At 30.4% G+C, this 23,418-nt stretch overlaps 1 protein-coding gene across 1 annotated transcript in view; it reads left to right on the plus strand.

Annotated features, from left to right (window-relative positions):
* The first annotated feature begins 4,264 nt into the window (after positions 1-4,264).
* LOC148304969 (scavenger receptor class B member 1-like) overlaps positions 4,265-23,418 on the plus strand; it is a 77,912-nt gene continuing 58,758 nt past the window's right edge. The window contains exons 1-2 of the mRNA XM_088267451.1: positions 4,265-4,425; positions 22,528-22,832. Coding sequence (XP_088123577.1) covers positions 22,706-22,832 — 127 coding nt within the window. The 5' untranslated portion in view covers positions 4,265-4,425; positions 22,528-22,705. The remainder of the gene's footprint in view (positions 4,426-22,527; positions 22,833-23,418) is intronic.

Below are 23,418 nucleotides of genomic sequence, written 5' to 3' on the forward strand. Positions count from 1 at the left end.
GAAGAATAATGAACGAGTACAAAATAACGGATACTTTAATAAACAAGAATGAGCAAGTACGAGTACTCAAATGTAATGAATGTGGACAACACTAAGCCAAACAACTGACAGCGTTGACTATAACAACCAGCGTAGAAATTAACAGCCCCGAGTAAAAAGTTCGAAAACTTAAGTTCAAACACACCGGTAAATAATTGAATTAGAGCTCCTACGACGTCCTTTTTCATAATTTCCTTCAAAAATGATCTCAAAGACTGTACCCACTTTCTATCAGATTAATTCAAAGACAATATGTAAAAAAAATAATAGAAACTCTTTGAACAAAATAAATATTATATACTTATACTTTGATCTTTTTAGTGACTCTTTTGTTAAGGTCCATTTTACGTACAACAAATTTACAACTCCGAGTAGAAAAAACAAAGCAGTACCGATAATGAAAAGTAAAATTCAAGCGAACTTTAAGTACTTTTTTACTAATTCTTTTTGGGATATGCTCCGGCCTTAGTAGGCCATTTTTTACTTGCGCATGCGCAGATATTTAGTCAATCAATATTTAATTCCTTCAATTTTTGCGTGTCCAAAAATTTCGTAATGTATTTTTTATCGCGTTCTCAGAATACCCGATTGATGCGTTGTAATCTTGCGCTTTCTGCCAATCCGGCTAAACATTAATATACCCCTATTTGTATGGATCCAACCAGAAATATATCAATAGTTTTTTTGGATGGTTATTATGTCCAAATTAGTACATTTCTAGCGATATAAAAAATGAATGACTAATAATTATCAAAAATATGTATGCTAAGTTTTTTTTTACTATTTATTATCACAAATAGCTTTTTAAATTGTCAGAACCTTGACCAAATCGTATTATTTTCTTAGATGGTCGGTTGGAAATTTAAAAATATACTTACTTATGTAAAATCACATTTTGTTTATTTCTGTGGCAAATTTCAGCTAATAATCGAACCAATTCTGAACAGTTTCATGATATGATAAGTAGTTTAACACGTTGTCAACAGATGTCAGTATATCAAATAAAGATTTGCTTATTCTTCTCCCTCTAAAATTAAATTAAAGAGAACGAAAGAGACAAAGCGAGTATCTAATTCATAATTTGTGAATATTTACTATATACAGGACTTTTTTTAAAACAAAAAATATCCCGGAACTTACTTCATGTCAAGCTTTCTACTAAAAAAATATACATCGCTTGCTCCTTTCAACAACGTCATATATAAAAAAAACTAGATTCTTCAGGAGATTGTTTTTAAAGTTCAAAAATATAATAAAATGTATTAAAAATAAATATCAAGCCACTTATTGAACTTTTTACTGTGCAACAGATCTTTTTAGGTGAAACGTGAATGTTTTTTCTCCATTTGAGAAATATTTAGTATATTTAAAAAAAATAATAAACAATAAATTTTCTTCAAAATGTAAAAACAACACTTTCTGCCCTGTGGCAGGTAAATATTGAGTTAAAAATATGCCGCTTTTGCTGGGATATAGTACATTTTCCGGGCATTCCGAAAACATGAACAACTGATAATTGAAGATTTTTGATTTATCACGTTCTTGAAAGGAGTGAGCGACATATATACATATATGTTATGTAAATTAATAATCGCAAAGGTGATTAAATATTCTCGATTGTGAAACAAGGCGGTAAGTTATGTATGTACATTTAATTTCCAATAATTATCTCTTGTAATGACAGCGAGTGAAGTGATGATGACTCCGCACCATACATTACACAACACAACTACTATACATTGCCAACACCTCCAACCGATTCAAGTTCAATGGAAAACACCGTGAATCAATTGTTTACATTATTCTCCGACATCTCAACACGGATGAAGGAGAATATGGAAGTCCGGCCGATTCAAGTTCAATGGAAAACACCGTGAATCAATTGTTTACATTACTCTCCGACATTTCACACAGGTGAAGAAGAATATGGCACGATCAGGTATGCCAAATACTTGAAAGTGGTCAGGTTAGGAGTCGTAACAATCGGCGGATATGTATGAGGAGATGTTTGCAAGGACAGAGTGGTGTGGCGCTCTATTCTCTCTGCCTACCCCTGCGGGGAAGCGGCGTGATGGTTAGTTAGTTAGTTAGAAGAAGAATATGGAAGTCCGACCGATTCAAGTTCAATGGAAAACACCGTGAATCAATTGTTTATATTATTCTCCGACATACCAACACGGATGAAGGAGAATATGGAAGTCCGGCTGGTTCAAGTTCAATGGAAAACAACGTGAATCAATTGTTTACATTATTTTCCGACATCTCACACAGGCGAAGAAGAATATGGAAGTCCGACACATTCAAGTTCAATGGAAAACACCGTGAATCAATTGTTTACATTTTTCTCCGACATCTCAGAATAGATGAAGGAGAATGTGGAAGTCTGATCACGGAAAATGTAACATTCTCATGGAAATATCCATGCTTGGTTTAAGATTAAGTCTGATGGATAAAATAAAAAAAATTAATAAGTATAGCAGGAAAAGAACCAAAATAGTTCAAATAAAACTGGGCAAGGCGAACTAAACGGCTGAGCTGCCAAGAAGAATTGGAGTGTAAGAAATAACCCCTAATTAGAGATAATCCAGATGTGTGAACATTTGGACACACTCAAAATGTTGTAAATCAATTAATTGTTTTTAAAGATCTCGTTTTATCGGGTAAATTCCGATATTCGCTGTCCGAATTGCGATTAGCGCGAATATCGAAGAACTTCCGTGAAAAAAGGGTTAATTTTTCATCTATTTTCATTGAAGGCCCTGAAATTTCTGTAAACCCAGATAACATTTCACGTTAATTTGTCAGGCGTCTCCTAGTATTTATTGAAACTGCAGACAGTTGGTAGAATTCCATATTGAATTGTTGGGTAATATATCCAACAATTAAACACGGTTTTTGTTGGATTGAATTCTACATGTATTTATGTATATCTTAATACGTGACGCGTTTTGTCTTCTTAGGACATTATCAAACACATTAGAATGTTGGATATATTACCCAACGATCTCCTGGTAAGTAAGTATGTAAAATAATTCGGGAAGAATCTTGGGGGTCTTTGCTAATTAAAAAAAAACTTACTCAACTCAATCAAAGATGGTGCCGAAGAAGCAGCAATTTTTAAAAAGGTGTCAATTGAAACATAAAGTATAATTTTTGAAAATTAAGTAGTGTGCTTGTCAATCATGGGTAACGTAAATTGATAAATTTTACACGAACGGACTAGAAGAAGAAGTGAAAAGTCTCTTAAGATAAATCTCTTTTATTTCCATATATTCTATAGTTACCTTTCGACATCTCATCAAAGATGAAGAATAATATGGAAGTCTGGGCATTTACGGGGCAGCCGACCGTCATAGGCTGGTTTAAGTGATCATTCACCAATTCTACCCAATATTGACAAACCACACTACTCAAATTCTTGGAAATTCTATATATATGGACCCATTTTGAAACATTATTCTTGAATCACTAGAACTTCACTAGAGACATCTATTGGTGAGATGAAAAGAAGCTTTTTATTGAGCAGAAACTCTTATATTAGTATGTGAGGTCCGAATCCTGGATTATAATCACACACATGAGAAACGCCAGAAAATATGATTTTCATTTTTATCATTTTGGATTATAATTTGACCAGATAATTTATTTCTAAGATTTTGAGTGTGTCCAAATACTTGTTCACAAATCTGGATTATCTCCAATTATGGCAGTTATTTTGCATATTATTTTTTAACATCTCATCAATGATGAAGAAGAATATGTATATTTACACACGTGTAACATTTATCAATTCTACCCATGATTGACAACCACACTACTCAAATTTTTGGAAGATCTACATACATGACATCTACATACTTGGAGATGAAAAGCAGCTTTTTATTGAGCAGAAACTCTTTTAGTAGTATGTGAGGTCCGAATCCTGGATAATAATCACACACATGAGAAACGCCAGAAAATATCATTTTCATTTTGATTATTTAAGCGTATAATTTGACCAGATAATTTATTTACAACAGATTGTGTTTTGAAGTATTTGGACACACTCAAAATGTTGTAAATAAATACAATTGATGTAAGATTTGTCTTCAGCGGATTGCCATCGAGCCATGGGTTGTACGCCATCGAGCTGGCAGACTCGTGGGGGGGTACAAATCAGTTTCCACAACAAATTTGCGTGTACCTGATAAGAAACATCGCGAGACAACATAACTAGATTTCAGTATGTAGCTTTGACTCGTCGCGAACGGACGTACTACATATACTACATATGTTACATATTGTACATGCAATCGATTACCATAAATAGGTACAAAATAATAAAAAAATATTCATATTAAATTCAGTGAAAAAATTGTTTAAAAAGAAGTGAAATAAGTGCTTGTTGTGAGTATTCAAATAATATAAAAAAATAATTTATATTATATACATATGTATATATTCATATTCTAACCCTATCGGCACCCGATGGTGCATAGGGCACTATTTTCTTGATCGTTAACACACGAAGGAAAGGTGATCAGCCCTCCGCTTCAGGTGCCAGTCCAGGGTGATATTGAATAAATATTAGAGTGAGAAGATATATTTATTATATTTATTTGACCCCCCCCCTGGGAATCGAACCTGGGACCTTCAGTACGGTAGCCGATCGTGCTGACTATTACACATTTTAAAAAAATAAAACAAATCAATACTCTTTTTTATGTTTTTAGTAATCGCGATTACTGGAATACAACCCCGAGTGGTCAGATCATAATTTTCATACCTTTAGATAGAAGTTTCCACTCCCACTCCTCGTATTTCAATAGTTGATAATGCCAAGTTTTCCTAGGCCTTCCTGTGCTTCTATTACCAACCACATTTGGGTCATAAATACCCTCGAGGATAGGCAGCGTGTTGGATAGTTAAAAACAATAATTTGGTGTTTTATATTTTCATTTTTAAAATAAACATTAAAAATTTTAGCACTCTCCTTATCATTCATCGTTCACTTGGTGTAGTATCATTTAAAACTAGAATGTAGTCTACATTTGACCTGATGATGGAAGGTTTATCCCGAAACCGGTAGTCATGAAGTTGTGTTAAATTTAAGTGAAGGCACTGCCGAAAATTTCAGTGATATTGATCATATTTTCTGTAATACAGAAAACATATATATTTTTTTAAAAATAATTACATGTATTAATACTTTATGTACTAATTTTAAATCAAACACAGATTTTTGAGTCTACTAAGTTGTATTTTATTAACAAAAACACATAAAAATTATATTGTGACAATTGTTTCCCCTTGTTAGGGCATTATCAAACAAATTTTTATAATTTTTTATGTGTTTTTGTTAATAAAATACAACTTAGTAGACTCAAAACATCTGTGTTTGATTGAAAGTTAATACATAAATTAAAATGGAGTTCTACAAATTAAACGCCAAATCAATAAATAAAGTATTTATAATAATACAATATGTATGTGGTATATTATTTAAAAAAAAAACTTTAAAATATCCCTGTTAAAAACAGGCCACAAGGCCTACAATACGATGAAGAAGAAGATGAAGAAAAAAACCTTTAAGTGGGTAGAAACATATAGCCTTTCGCTAACATTCAGTAAGCTATCGGCCACGCGAGAAGTCACCAATGTCTAAATGCGCACATTTTTTTAAAGAATGGTTGGAATGTTTTTTTTTTAGAATAAAGATAGGAAAAATACGATTGTAATTTTTTGTCAAATCATTACCTTTCAATATATTAATTAACATATATTAATTTAAAATAAAAACGTATTTTTTAATACAAAAACGGTATTATGGCGAAAAATTCAATAACATAAAATGTTTCCCGGGTTTAAGGCACAGTATTCGTTACGTCGTAACCTAATTTTCTTTAAATTATGGTAAAATATTACCCATTTGATTTTTTCTCTAAAATGCCATTTTTACACTAAAAAAATTAGTTTTTCTTAGAAAAAAATTATACGGTTTTGTAAACAAAAGAGCTAATGAATGGTAAGGAGTTTAAACTAAATTATAATATAATTTTCATATCTAATTACATATATCTAATTACATATATCGCTCACTCCTTTCAAGAACGTCATAAATCAAAATACGTCAATTTTCAGCTGTACATGTTTTCGAAATGCCCAGAAAATGTACTATATCCCAGCAAAAGCGGCGTATTTTTAACTTAATATCTACCCGCTACAGCGCAAAAAGTGTTGTTTTTGCATTTTAAAGAAAGTTTATTGTTTAATTATATTTTTAAATATACTAAATATCATTTTTTGATATCTCATCAAAGATGAAGAAGAATATGGAAGTCTGGGCATTTACAGGGCTTACGACCGTCATAGGCTGGTTTAAGTGATCACTTTACACACGTGTAACATTCACCAATTCTACCCATTATTGACAACCACACTACTCAAATTCTTGGAAGTTCAATATATATATGAACCAATTTAGAAACCTTGTTCATGAATCACTAGAACTTCACTAGAGACATCTATTGGTGAGATGTAAAGAAGCTTTTTATTAAGCAGAAACTCTTATATTATTAGTATGTGAGATCCGAATCCTGGATTATAATCACACACATGAGAAACGCCAGAAAATACCATTTTCATTTTTATTATTAAGCTTATAATTTGACCAGATAATTTATTTACAACATTTTGAGTATGTCCAAGTATTTGGACACACTCAAAATGTTATACTAAATATTTTTCACATGGAGAAAAAACCTTCAGGCTTTACCTAAAAAGATTTGTTGCACAGTAAAAAGTTCAGTAAGTGGCTTGATATTTATTTTTAATACATTGTATTTTATTTTTAAACTTTAAAAACGTTCTCCTGAAATCAAGGATTTTGATTTATGACGTTCTTGAAAGGAGTGAGCGATATCTAATAAATTTAATGAAACTATTTTTTTTTAATCGGCTGTGTACAGACATGTGACCTGTCTGGTGGTCTCCGGTGGAATGAACTCTGTGTTTACGAATATTCCCTCAAGGAAAATTAAGTTAAGTTTTCTAGTATTTTAGGGCCTATCGAATTTAGGAAATAACATTTATAAGGGTGCTACACCGATTGCATATTTTAGGCGCATTTTTTAATCCTGCTAATATTTAGAGCGTCAAAAATATGACGATTTATCATATTTTAAACATATAATTAAAAAAGTTTACGAGATGCCATTACGCGTAGGGGCAGGCGGAGATAATAGAACGCCACACCACTCTGTCTTTGCAAACATTTTCGCATCTTCTATGTATTTTGAAGCATCTTCTCATACATACTATTACTGACCCTTATCCTTAGACCCTTAATGGTGCATAAGGTACTGCGTCAAATAGATGCAATGTTGATTTGATTGTCTTTTAAATGTATGCAAGGTGATCAGTTCTGCGCTTCAGGTAAAAGTGAAAAGTGTAATTGAAAAAAATTAAAGAAACAGTGAAAAATATTCATTGTTTTTATAAATTTGGCGTTTAATTTCTATAGCTACTACTACTACAACAGGGGTAGGCAAGAAGGATGGAACGCCACACTCTTCTGTCCTTACATGTACTCCTCGCCTCCTTCACATCCATACATCTAGTCATACATGCCCTCCGATTACGCAGACTTTTGACACCACTAGATTTTAGGTTCTTCTAGATTGATCTGATCGTGGCAAGACCTTTTCGGAAATTTAATCTGTAGAACTCCATTATGATTTGTATATTAAATTTAAAATCAAAAACTGATTTTTTATTTATTTTAATAATATAAAAATGAAACACTCACATTTAATTAATGGGTTCTTCTTCTCCGTCTTAATCCTCATTGCTGAGGGTTGTGACCCTTGCAGAAGCAATGACTCTTCTCCAGTTATCCCTTGACTGCGCTGCACGTAGCGCTCCAACCACTGAGGTGCCTGCTGCTGCCTTAATTTGATTAATGGGTATCAAATATAAATTTTGAGAGATAAATTTTATGAATGTTTCACACAATAATAACACGAATTACAGTAACTTTGATAATAACTAACTACATAACTAGCCATCACGCCGCTTCTCCGCAGGAGTAGGCAGAGAGAATCGAACGCCACACCATATTTGATATAATTTGTGTGGTTTTTTTTTTGCATTTTTTTTTACATTTTCTCAATTTCGTTATATTCGACGACAATATTTCGACGTGTGGGATACAGACTATCAAAAGTTTGTGTGATTGATACAGCAGAAGAGGTCTGGAGATCTTTAGGTTCTGTCCAACTTTGTATTTTTTTTTAATTAATACATTTATTTGATTCTAAAACTTGTATTCTTAAAATTTCAACCTACCAATGGTTATGCTATTGGGAGGACGGTATCTTTACTCCATCGTGTATCCTTGTGTATTGACTTCTATACTACTTTTCTTCTATTTCACTAGGTCCCTTTAAAAACGATAGATATAGGTATATATATAACGTGGTGATAATTTTCTTTTGTAAATTGGGTGTAAATAATATGTAAAGTGGGTGTATAATAATAAAATAAACAATGTGTTGCTTTGTAATTAAAGTTTATTCTCAATTTATCTTTATAATATTTTTCTATCTATCTATCTGATTCTGACAGTTCAGAATATTATATTTTTTCTATCTGATGTCTTTTGTTTTATTCAGCGCGACGCATGCGACATCTGGTGGTAGAACTGTTTATGTAGGTACTATTTGTAAGTACTTAATAAAATGTATAGGTAGGTACCTAGGTATTTTATTACATATATTTATATATATATATATATATATATATATATATATATATATATATATATATATATATATATATATATATATATATATATATTACTTACATTATTAGGTTCTTGGCTAACTTATTTGCATGTTTAGCCTCGTAATGCCGTTTTATGATATACTTTTTCAAGATAGAAACAGAATCATTGCACATCAGGCATGTTGCCTTTGTGAATTATGGAATTTTAAAATTCCACGCAAAAATTGTTTATAGTCCATCTGTCTTAAAAACTTCTCAGTTTTTCTGTTACCCTTCTCTTCTTTAGTCCAACGTCTTTACTACTTGACGCCATTATGATACTTGAAATTGTCAGGATAGTGAAATACTCCCATATATGGGATGTGACACGAATTGTGCACGATGGAATGTTCTTTTGGTGGTTTTGTGTACACTAGAGGAAAAAAATGTGTGATTTGCTCCGCGGGCCGCGGGTTGGCCACCCTTGATTTAGACTAACTGTCCCTCATATTTTCCATTCTTCTTTTTCTTCTCTCAACTCCTTACCTGATACAGCGGAGAAACTGATTTTCTTCGCAAAAATAACAACGGACGTAGTGCCTTCTGTCGGCTATTAAAACACCCACACAAACAATGAATATTTATCGTGAATTAGAACGATTTCCGTATTTCAAAGCTATATATATATATATATATATATATATATATATATATATATATATATATATATATATATATATATATATATATATATATATATATATATATGTATATATATATATATATATATATATATATATATATATATATATATATATATATATATATATATATATATTATATAAATAAATAATGCATGAGTGTTATTAGCTATTCCATTTAAAATAATATATAATATTAGCGGTTAGCGACCTTAGCATAGCTTCGCACAGGGGGTTACTGGAGTAGAACTAGCGAAGTAGACGCATTTGTTCTACTACCTGCTGACATTGTACTGGCCGTGAACGAGTCACAGCGCACATGCGTCCTCTTCGTCTAGTCTTGCTTGAAGATGAACTTGTAGTCTCCAGAGAGATAATGGTGGACATAACCTAATGTATGGATGTGAAGCATGGAGTTGGCAAGAAGAATATATGTATATATATATATATATATATATATATATATATATATATATATATATATATATATATATATATATATATATATATATATATATATATATATATATATATATATATATATATACATATCTAAATGTTTTTTTTTATAAAACATTTGTATAATTTACCACTTAATGAGCTTTATTTCATTACACACGACTATTGTAATAATTATTTTTAATACATACATACACATTTGAAAAAAATCAAATAACATAAACTATTTCATCATTCAAAATACAAGGAATACTATCACAAAGTACCTTTAATACGTGACTTTTCACGGTTAAACCGGAATGGGCGAAATGTCCGTCGACCGATTATCCGACAGCGATAGTGACGTCATCACGCAGCCGAAGAGCGACGCAGACGTGCCTAAAAAGCCTTACGTAATATGAATAACAATATCTCCTACTGATTGCTGACATTTCGACAAAAATAACTATTATTTATTACAAAAAGGTCAAGATTATAAAACGTTCCGTAGATTTTGGCTGGATTTTTACGTGATTTACTTGAAATTTCATACGAGGAAGTCTTTTTATCTTTTGATTAATTACTTGTTTTTAATTTAGACACATCCTTTCAAATTAATTAATATTATTCTTATTATTTTTTGACATCTCAACAATGATGAAGAAGAATATGGAAGTCTGGGCATTCACGGGGCTTACGACCGTCATAGGTTGTTTTAAAGTTGTCACTTTACATAGGCACGTGTAACATTCACCAATTCTACCCATTATTGACAACCACACTTCTCAAATTCTTGGAAGTTCCATGTGTTCCTATTTGGAAGCATTTTACAAGAATCACTATAATTTTCACTAGAGACATCTATTGGTGAGATGAAAGAAGTTTAATTGCCTTTATTCAACACATCACAATAAATCATACCGACTGTTACTTCCGCGTTCTACGAAAATTTATCACTTTGTTTTTAAAATTTTGTTGTTTTATGTAAAATAAACTACGTAACACTATGTAATCTGAACGAGCAAGGACAATATAAAAAAAAACATAAATATCACAATGATATAATATGAAATAACAAATTTATATATTTAAAGCATTTAATATGTATTATTTTATACCATCTCATCAAAGATGAAGAAGAATATGGATGTCTGGGCATTTACGGGGCTGACTACCGTCATAGGCTGGTTTAAGTGATCACTTTACACACGTGTAACATTCACATTATTGACAACCACACTACTCAAATACATGAAAGTTCTATACATATGAACCAATTTCGAAACGTTGTTTTTTAATCATTAGAACATCACTAGAAACATCTATTGGTGAGATGAAAAGAAGCTTTTTACTAAGCAGAATATCTTTTATTAGTATGTGAGGTCCGAATCCTGGATTATAATCACACACATGAAAAACGCCAGAAAATGATATAATATATCCAAGAATTTGATTCCATATTCTTCTTCATCTTTGATGAGATGTCAAAAAATAATACAGAATTATTTCCATCAAAAGTGGTTAATTTTTAAAATAATTTTATTATTTCGCAAATGCTGAAATAATCTATATAAGTAAATACTTGACAAATCAGGATTATCTCATTTTATACTTTTTATACTTTTGCAAACACCGTATGGTGTTTGAAAATGAGGCAGAATGGATCGAAACACGTGTCGCAGTAGTTTTTAGAAATACTGGTATTTACCAAGTAAAACTTAAATAAAAAATTTATATATTTTACCACAAAGTGACTGCCGAATCAATTTATAAAACAAAATTTTATTAAAACCCAGGTGACATTTAACGTAATTGAATTTATGCTTCAAACACCGTTTTTGTATTAGAAAAATAGTTTTTCTAAGAATTAAATATATAGTTTTGAAAAGGAAAGAAACATTCATGGTAAAGAGTTATAAAATAATGAAAAATTGTGGCTTTTCGGAAAGCCGGTAGTGTACTCAATTATATATTACATTCTTAAGTCCATGGGCGTTTGTCCACTACACGGAATTACACGGAATTTTACCGTCCGGCACGTCAGTTAGCGTTATAAAACGACGATTGGCTTGGATTGGCTTGTGCTTTCGTCCGTATGTCTTCTGATCGGTGCGTGAACACGTTGCGCGTAAATTCCACAACGATAAACTATCGTAGTCGCTTTCATTTTTCAAAACCAGACTGCCGGACGTCAAAATTCCGGATAGCGGACAAGCGGCTTTACACATTGCACTCATTCGAAATACAGAAAACTTCAATATAATTTTAAATTTCCACGAATATTGACGAAGAATGACAGTTCGTAAACCCTGTAAAATACCCAGACTTCTTATTCTTTTTCACTTTCAAGAACGTCATAAATCAAAAAACTTGATTTTTCAGGAGAACGTTTTTAAAATTTATAAATATAATACAATGTATTAAAAATAAATATCAAGCCACTTATTTAACTTTTTACTGTCCAACAGACCTTTTTAGGTAAAACCTGAATATTTTTTCTCCATTTGAAAAATATTTAGTTTATTTAAAAAAATAATTAAACAATACCTTTTCTTCAAAATGCCAAAACAACATTTTTTGCCCTGTAGCGGGTAAATATTAAGTTTAAAATATGCCGCTTTTGCTGGGATATAGTACATTTTCTGGGCATTATGAAAACATGCACAACTCAAAATTGACGATTTTTGATTTATGACGTTCTTGAAAGGAGTGAGCGTAGTGTTGAGACGTCGATTTAAAAATAACTCAGAGATCCAATGTTTAGACGAGGATTTGGGCCCACCAATCGTAAATTTCCACGACGTTCGCAAGTGAAGAGAGGAAGAAGAGGCTGTAATACGAGACATTGTATTATGAATGGTCTGATAAGGCTGTTGGCGCGTAATACGGCTGTAATATTGTTTACTGGGAATCGTTAACGAGCCAGTATCATAATGTGCTTCTAGATAGCACAATTTTTATTGGAAACTCTGATTACAGTTGACCTCTGACTGTATGCTACATTACAGAATAAAAAATATTTATATGATGCTGGAAAATAAACTATAATTACTACATTGTAAATATTAAAAAAAATATTTAAATATTTGTACCAACTAATAATTATATATTTGTTTATAAATATATTTATAACATTTTGAGTGTGTCCAAATACTAGTTGACAAAATCAGGATTATCGCCAATTACAGGAGTTATTTTCATATTGTTTTTTGACATCTCATCAAAGATGAAGAAGAATATGGAAGTCTGGGCATTTACGGGGCTGATGACCGTCATATCATTCCATATTCTTCTTCATCTTTGATGAGATGTCAAAAACCAATATGAAAATAGCTCCTTTAATTGGAGATAATCCTGATTTTGTGAACAAATATTTAGCTAACACCGAGCGTGCTGACCATTACACTACGGAGGCAGACGAGTATATTTATATATATATATATATATATATATATATATATATATATATATATATATATATATATATATATATATATATATATATATATATATATATAAATATATATATATATACATATATATATATATATATATATATATATATATATATATATCTATATATAAATATGTAAATATATATATACGCATGCGTCGCACTGAATAAAACAAAAGACATCAGATAGAAAAAAAAAAATATTCCGTATGTCAGATATATCTGTCAGAATCAGATAGATAGATAGAAAAAAAATTTAAAGATAAATTAAGAATAAACTTTAATTATAAACTTTAATTACAAAGCAACACATTGTTTATTTTATTATTATACACCCACTTTACATATTATTTACACCCAATTTACGAAGAAAAATATTACCACGTTATATATATATATATATATATATATATATATATATATATATATATATATATATATATATATATATATATATATATATAAAAATATAAATAAAAAATATAATATTCCGTATGTCAGATATATCTGTCAGAATCAGATAGATAGATAGAAAAAAAATTTAAAGATAAATTAAGAATAAACTTTAATTATAAACTTTAATTACAAAGCAACACATTGTTTATTTTATTATTATACACCCACTTTACATATTATTTACACCCAATTTACGAAGAAAAATATTACCACGTTATATATATATATATATATATATATATATATATATATATATATATATATATATATATATATATATATATATATATATATATATATATATATATAAATATATATTTGACTTATGGATGTAATATGTTTAGAAAAAATAAATAAAAATAAAATAAACATAAAATTATTCAAAATGAATTTGGTTAGTTTTGTTTTATACGAGTACTTTGCACACAGTCAGATTTCAAGGGATGCATAGCATCCACACCACATATGGACGTCACCCGTCTGCTGTATACAGTATACAATACATGTAGGTACAGGTTCCACGATACGTATAATTAGAATACCTTGGCCTACATTTGGGCGTACTTTTGACTAATTCGGGTTTCCGAAAACCAGTAACATAACAATTATAAGTTGCGAGAGACTCTCAAAGTACACTGGTCCTCAAACCGCGGCTCGCGAGACAAATGGGACACTTTGGCCCCTCAGACACCCTCACAAATATGTTTGAAAAAAATTATGAATTATTTTGGCATCGCAACATAGATGAAGATGAATGTGGAAGTCTGGACATTTGGTTACAGAGATTACAACCGTCGTAGGCTTGATTAAGTGATCACTTTACACACGTGTAACATTCACCAATTTTATCTGTGATTGACAAGCACACTACTAAAAAAAAGACTTCTAGATATGTTGATCAAACTTGTGACACAGTACGCGTGAGTTCACAACAGCCGTCTTAATACCTTTTCTTCAAAATGCAAAAACAACACTTTCTGCCCTGTAGCGGGTAAATATTAAGTTAAAAATATGCCTCTTTTGCTGGGATATAGTACATTTTCTGGGCATTCCCAAAACATGCTCAACTGAAAATTGACAATTTTTGATTTATGACGTTCTTGAAAGGAGTGAGCGAATTGTTTGGAAGTCCTTACATCTGGCTGGAATGGTTGTAGTTCAGGCTCTGTTGGCTGACAAGTTTGCCAACCACTGCAATGCGACCCAAGGCTGTAATGTATGTACATACATGAATAATCACCATCATAAAGTGATCACATCTTGATATTGAGGGCGTTTCACTTCGTGGAATTGATGCACAAAATATCTCACTGAATAATAGTACTAAAATATTACCAATGGCGAAATTGATTCGACATACTCCATATACAACATTTTGAGTGTGTCCAAATACATAATTCACAAATCCGGATTATCTCTTTAACTCTGTTTAATTTTAATTATTTTTTTGACATCTCAACTAGCGTTGACTCAACTAAAAATGTTGTAAATAAATTATCTGGTCAAATTATAAGCTAAAATAATAAAATGAAAAGGCATTTTTTGAGTTTCTCGTGTATGTATGTGATTATAATCCAGGATTCGGAGTTCACGTACAAATGAAAGAGTTTCTGCTCAACAAAAAGATTCTTTCATCTCACCATAGATGTATCTATTAAAATTCTAGTAAATTCAAGCAATATGCTTGGAATTTTAACAAAGCTTGGAATTAGAAGTTCCAATAACTTGCGTAGTGTGGTTCAATCATGGGTAGAGTTGGTGGATATATTACGAGTGCAAAGTTTTCATTTAAACTATGAAATTCGTAAGCACAGCCCAGACTTCCATTTTCTTCTATAGCCCGCCTCCATAGCGTAGTGGTAAGCGCGCTGGGCTTCCAAGCCGGAGGTTCCGGGTTAGATTCCCAAGTAGGTCAAAATAAATATAAGTGATTTTTCTGTTTTATATTTATTTAATATTACTCTGGACTAATATCTGAAGCGCAAGGTAAGAAATCACCTTTCCATCGTGTATTTGACGATTAAGATAACACTGCTACACTACTACTCTATATGATACAGTGCCCTATGCATCAATAATAAGATAGAGTAGATAAGGGTTTTATATATAAATATATATATATATATATATATATATATATATATATATATATATATATATATATATATATATATATATATATATATATATATATATATATATATATATATATATATATATATATATCTAACCCTTATTCACATACATAAATTTACAAATAAATAATTTTAAAAGGTATTTTATTTATTGTTTCTGCATTCACTTTGTGGTAAGATATGTGAAATTGTAACAGAAAAATCCTTGTTTATATTCAGACCTTAAGATGGATCGTAGCTTACGAAACTAGTCGTTACAATAAAATAAACTCAAGTGGTAAAAAACAAGCGTTTTTCTTTTTCAATTTAAAAAGGTCGTTGATTTTTTTAATGAAGTGTTTTAGTATACACAGATATAATAGATTATTACGTAAATACGATAATAAGGCAGCTTCGTGCCTTGATCATCGCACGTACATCTGACCGCAACCTCAAGTTGTAATTACTGAGGAAGGTACACCACTTCAGTTCCGGTTGCAATAACGTAATTATTGACAGTAAACTACATGATCGGATTATTTACAATTTACCAAGAAATTCCATTAGCATCCTCCAGCATCCCACATTAGATCTTCACCGTGTAGATGATGTTTCATTCTTCTCCTCTGTCTTACTCTTCACAACTGAGGGTAAATACCAAATACCAGCATCCACTCCTAAGGGCGTTTGTCCACTACGCGGAATTTCACCGTCCGGCAGTCCGGTTTTGTAAAATGAAAGCGACTACGACAGTTTGGCGTGATTATTTTACGCGCAACGTGTTCACGAACCAAACCGAAGAAAGATGGACAAAAGCATAAGCCAATCGAAGCCAATCGTCGTTTTAAAACGTGAGGTGCCGGACGGTAAAATTCCGTGTAGTGGACAAACGCCCATAGACTTAAGGGTGGAATAAACAATTGAGTACGCTACCGGCTGCCCGAAAAGCCACATTTTTTCGTTATTTTTTTAACTCTGTAGTATCAATGTTTCTTTCCTTTTCAAAACAAAATATTTATTTCTAGTAAAAACTATTTTTTTTCCAATACAAAAACGGTGTTTGAAACAAAAATTCAATTACGTTAAATGTCACCTGGATTTATATAAAATTTAGTTTCATTAATTGATTCGGCAGTCACTTTGTGGTAAAATCTATCCATTTTTCATTAGTGTGTTACTTAGTAAATACCACTATTTCTTAAAATCTACTGTGACACGTGTTTCGATGAATTCTCCATCATTTTTAAACACGGTACGGTGTTTGATCATCGTTTTAAAACGCTTACAGACGTGAATAAATCACTTTCCTTGCACACATTATGCACTTTTGTCACCAACGTTTGTAGGTCTTCTTTGATATCGGCAAGAAGAACAGCGTCGTCAGCATATATATGTATATATATATATATATATATATATATATATATATATATATATATATATATATATATATATATATATATATATATATATATATATGTAATAAAATAACTAGGTACCTACCTATACATTTTATTAAGTACCTACAAATAGTACCTACATAAAACAGTTCTACCAACAGATGTCGCATGCGTCACTCAGAAGAAAACAAAAGACTTCCGATAATATTATTAACTGTCAGAATCATATAGATATAAAAATTATTGTAAAGATTAATTAAGAATAAACTTTTATTGTCGTTTCTTTAATTACAAAGCAACACATTGTTTATTTTATTATTATACACCCACTTTACATATTATTTACACTTAATTTTCAAAAGGAAAATATAACCACGTTATAAAACGACAATTTTGTTAATCAAAAATAAAGAAACAAAATAAAAATAAAAATGGATACTGCTCCTCAAACATTACAAAACTTACTAGAAAAATTAATACAAAATGCTCAGGTAAGCAAACATCAAAATTTAAAAGATATTTCAGAGAAGTTCATCATTGAAAAATTTACAAGCAAAAATCCTAATGCAAACCAGTGGATGGATATTTTTGAAAAAGAATGTATACGTTTTGAGGTGACAACGGATGAGAAAAAAATTGAAATATTAAGATTGTTTATGGATAAAAGTTGTGAAGATTGGTACAGTTCGATGATGATAAAATTTTCCATGAACTCAGAATGGATAGTATGGAAAAACAACTTTTGTAAAACATTTACAAACAAGGGATGGAACCATGTAATGTTTGCATTATCTTTTAAATATAACGACGGTTCCTTGTTAGACTATGCCATAAGGAAGGAAAAACTTTTGTTGGAGATGAGAAGAACGATCGACATGGGTACCTTAGTAGATCTTATTGTGGCTGGTTTACCAGAATTTATAATTAATAAGATTGATAGAGAAAAATTAGAAGATACAGTCGATTTATTCAATGAAGTAAAAAAACACGAAAACATTGTAAATAAAAAAAGGTTTTCGGATCAAAGAAGATATGGAAATCTAAGAACTAGTGGTAAAATTAAAGATAAAAGTCCATGTAAGATTTGTGAAAAATTAAATAAGGGAACTCGATATCACCCTGAAGTAACGTGCTGGTTTAGAACAAAGGAGGATAAGTTTAATAATAAAAATACTATCAGACATGTAAACAATTCAGTTATAGAAGCTAAGTTAAACGAAACCGATCAAAAAAACGAATAGTAACACCATTAATAAATGTCAAACTATTACTAAATGATCAAATTGAAATATTTGGAATTTACGATTCAGGTTCAAATGTTTCTCTAATAAATTCTAAGTTATTAAAACTAAAAGGAAAAGGAAACAATATGAATGAAGCAGATTTAGTAACAATTAATGGTGTTAAAAAGACAAACGGTTTGACGACTTTGAAAATAAAAATATTTGAATTGGAAAAAAACGTTGATGTATATATTATTGATGAAGAAAATTTCAAATATGATTTTTTGATAGGATTAGATATGATAAAAAAATTTAAACTAATCCAAAATGAAGACTTAAAAATAACACAAAGACAATGCTTGAAAAATGAAAATAAAAAGAAAGTAGAAAAAATTTCTACAAAATATAAAATTAAAAATAGTGAATTTAAAAATACAGAAAATAACAACAGCAAGGAATGCAAAATAAATTATAATGAACATGTAAAAGAAGAAGATTTTGAAATAAAAATAAATCATTTAAATCAATTTCAAAAATCTAAAATAAATGAACTGATTTGCAAATATAAATCCGTTTTTGCAAAAGACAAATATGATATCGGCACTGTTAGTGGATACGAAGCGAGGGTAGACTTACTAGTAGACAGATATTGCAGTAAGAGGCCTTACAGATGTACTGTAGAAGATAAAAAGGAGATAGAAAAACAAATTGCAAAATTACTGGATAATAAGCTAATAGAAGAATCCTACAGTCCATTTGCTGCACCTGTTACATTGGCATTTAAAAAAGAGGAAAACAAAAAATCCAGACTGTGTATAGATTTCAGAGACTTGAATAAAATAGTAGTGCCTCAAGCTCAACCATTTCCTTTAATTGAAGACCTAATGATAAAGACCAGGAATTGCAAATTTTTTTCAACACTAGATATAAACTCAGCGTTTTGGTCTATTCCTTTACGAATCGAAGACAGAAAAAAGACGGGATTTGTTACACAAGAAGGACATTTCCAATGGACTTGCCTACCATTTGGATTGAAGACCTCACCAGCAATTTTTCAAAGGATACTAGGTAACATATTAAGAAAGTATAAACTTACTGATTTCACCGTTAATTACATAGATGATATTCTTATATTTTCTAAAACTTTTGCTGAGCACATTAAACATCTAACACAGTTGCTGGAAGCGATCGAAACGGAAGGTTTCAGGTTAAAATTTACAAAATGCGCATTTGCATCAGACTTGGTAAAATATCTAGGTCATATAATTCAAAATAATTCAATAAAACCAGTAAAGGATAATTTGATTTCAATAAAGAATTTTCCTGTTCCAAAAACGATAAAAAATGTAAGACAATTTCTGGGGAAAATAAACTTTTACCATGAATACATACCAAAGAGTGCAATAATACTAGATCCATTGCATAACTTACTAAGGAAAAATCAAAAATTTATTTGGTGTGATAAATGCCAAAAAGCATTTGAAATAACAAAAAGCATGCTTTGCTCACAGCCCGTTCTAGAAATTTTCGATCAGGATTTACCAATCAACATTTATACCGATGCTTCTTTAGAAGGTGTTGGGGCCATTTTGAAACAAAAGCAGCCCGATGGTAGAGAAAAACCAGTGGCATACTTTTCAAAAAAACTAAATGAAGCCCAGAAGAAAAAGAAAGCAATATATTTAGAATGTTTAGCAATTAAGGAAGCAGTAAAATACTGGCAATACTGGTTAATAGGTAAATCATTTACGGTTTATTCAGATCACAAACCTTTGGAAAATATGAATCTGAAATCTAGGACCGATGAAGAGTTAGGTGATTTAACATATTATTTATCGCAATATGAATTTGAAATAAAATATAATCCAGGAAAGAAGAATTTAGAAGCAGATTGTCTAAGCAGGAATCCAGTATTAGAATCGAGTGAAAATGCAGATGAACAATTAAAAGTTGTAAATTTGGTTAAATTAGAAGATATTTTAAGAGATCAGAATAAAAATGAAAGAATTCAACAGAAAAAAAACAAATGGATTGAAAAAAACAATGTCTATTTTAAAAAGGTCAAGAAAAAAGAAAAAATAATTCTTTCAGAACCGTTTAGCATCGAAATCATAAAAGACATACATGAAAACCTATGCCATATTGGAATTGGACAAATGCAAAAGACTATTAGTCCACATTACACAGCCAAAAATTTGACGAAAAACATAAAAACAATTTGTAGAAATTGTGAAATTTGTATTAAAAATAAATCAAGAGGACAAAAGAAATTTGGATTTATGTCTCATCTAGGCCCGGCCACAAAGCCTTTTGAAATAATATCTTTAGACACAATTGGAGGTTTAGGAGGTTCAAGATCAACAAAAAAATATCTACATCTCTTAGTGGATCACTTTACAAGATACGCATTTATTTTAACCTCGAAAACTCAGAATGCAAATGATTTTATAAAACTAGTCATGAAAATAACAGAAACCGAGGATATTGGTGTGCTTCTCACCGACCAATACCCAGGAATAAACTCGAAAGAATTCAAGGAATTCTTAAATGACAAGCAGATCCCAATAATCTTCACTGCAGTAAATGCACCATTCTCAAATGGCCTAAATGAAAGGCTGAATCAAACATTGGTGAACAAAATCAGATGCAAAATAAATGAAAAAGGGAAAAGAAGAGCATGGACCACAATAGCTCAAGAATGTGTTAATAAATATAATAATACTAATCACTCAGTCACTGACTTTTCCCCAAGTTATCTTTTATATGGTACAGATGTAAATATTTTACCCAACGAATTAAAACAAGGAAAATCTAATATTGACTGGATTAGAGACAGGAAAATAGCGCTTGAAAATACAATAAAATCACATAATTACAATAAAACATTATTTGACAAAAATAGAATAGGCTGCGAATTCAACGTAGGAGACATGGTGTATGTGGAAAATGGAAACAAGCTAAACAGAAAAAAATTGGATGAACTAAAAATTGGACCTTATAAAATTATTGAAAAAATTTCTAACTCAATATACAGAATTGATACAGGTCACAAAAAAATAAAATCAAACCTTTATCATATCACTAAACTTATACCGGTCCCTTCACTACAAGAAGATGATCCGGAGGACGAGTGAAAATTTTACTATGAATTTTCATCCCCAAGGGGGGAGATGTAATAAAATAACTAGGTACCTACCTATACATTTTATTAAGTACCTACAAATAGTACCTACATAAAACAGTTCTACCAACAGATGTCGCATGCGTCACTCAGAAGAAAACAAAAGACTTCCGATAATATTATTAACTGTCAGAATCATATAGATATAAAAATTATTGTAAAGATTAATTAAGAATAAACTTTTATTGTCGTTTCTTTAATTACAAAGCAACACATTGTTTTATTTTATTATTATACACCCACTTTACATATTATTTACACTTAATTTTCAAAAGGAAAATATTACCACGTTATATATATATATATATATATATATATATATATATATATATATATATATATATATATATATATATATATATATATATTTATATATATATATATATATATATATATATATATATATATATATAATATATATATATATATATATATATATATATATATATATATATATATATATATATAATATAAATATATATATATATATATATATATATATATATATATATATATATATATATATAAATTTATATTTATTATTGATGAAGAGGGTCAAAATAAATATTAGTGATTTTTCGGTCTAATATTTATTTAATATGACCCTGGACTGGTACCTGAAGCGGAAGGCTGATCACCTTTACTGCGTGTATTTAACGATCAAGATAACACTGCTTCTATACTGGGGTGCGGATAAGGGTTAGAAGAAGAAGAATAATGAAATTAAATATATTTTTTAAATAATATATTTAAAAAAATAATATATTTTTTATTTTCAGTTTAATCGGATGACGTTAAAAAGTGTGGACATGTGCGAAGTGGTGAAGTTCCTTTAAACTGACGTAGAAGTGGATTCTCTCTTTGAGATTTTTTAATTGCAGTGATTTTTTGTGCCCAATTAGTTGGGATTTTTAAATAGAGTTTAAATTAATCTGCGAGTGCGCAATCCGCGACAGGATGAAGGAGCTACTGCGCATGTGGGGACAGGTGGCCGGGAGGACATACAGTGCTGTCGGCCAGCATAACGATCAGGCCAACACCGCAACATCGACCAAACAAAGGACACCAGGATGGGAAATCAAAAGTAAGTCGACATTTTGAGTGTGTCCAAATACTTGTTCACAAAATCAGGATTATCTCCAATTATAGGAGTTATTTTCATATTATTTTTTGACATCTCATCAAAGATGAAGAAAAATATGGAAGTCTGGGCCTTTACAGGGCTGACGACCGTCATAGGCTGGTTTATGTGATCACTTTACACACGTGTAACATTCACCAATTCTACCCATTATTGACAACCACACTACTCAAATTCTTGGAAGTTCTATATATATGAACCAATTTAGAAACCTTGTTCTTGAATCACTAGAACTTCACTAGAGACATCTATTGGTGAGATGTAAAGAAGCTTTTTATTAAGCAGAAACTCTTATATTAGTATGTGAGGTCCGAATCCTGGATTATAATCACACACATGAGAAACGCCAGAAAATACTATTTTAATTTTTATTATTTTAGCTTATAATTTGACCGGATAATTTCTTTACAACATTTTGAGTGTGTCCAAATACTTGTTCACAAATTGCGGATTATTTATTTATTGATACATTTATCAGAACATTTACATAAATACATTTACAATAATCAATAACTAATACAATAGGTAA

This window comes from Brachycentrus maculatus, unplaced genomic scaffold (genome assembly GCF_059751285.1).
Source record: "Brachycentrus maculatus isolate JH-2025_06_01 unplaced genomic scaffold, ASM5975128v1 h1tg000295l, whole genome shotgun sequence".
Lineage (NCBI taxonomy): Eukaryota > Metazoa > Arthropoda > Insecta > Trichoptera > Brachycentridae > Brachycentrus > Brachycentrus maculatus.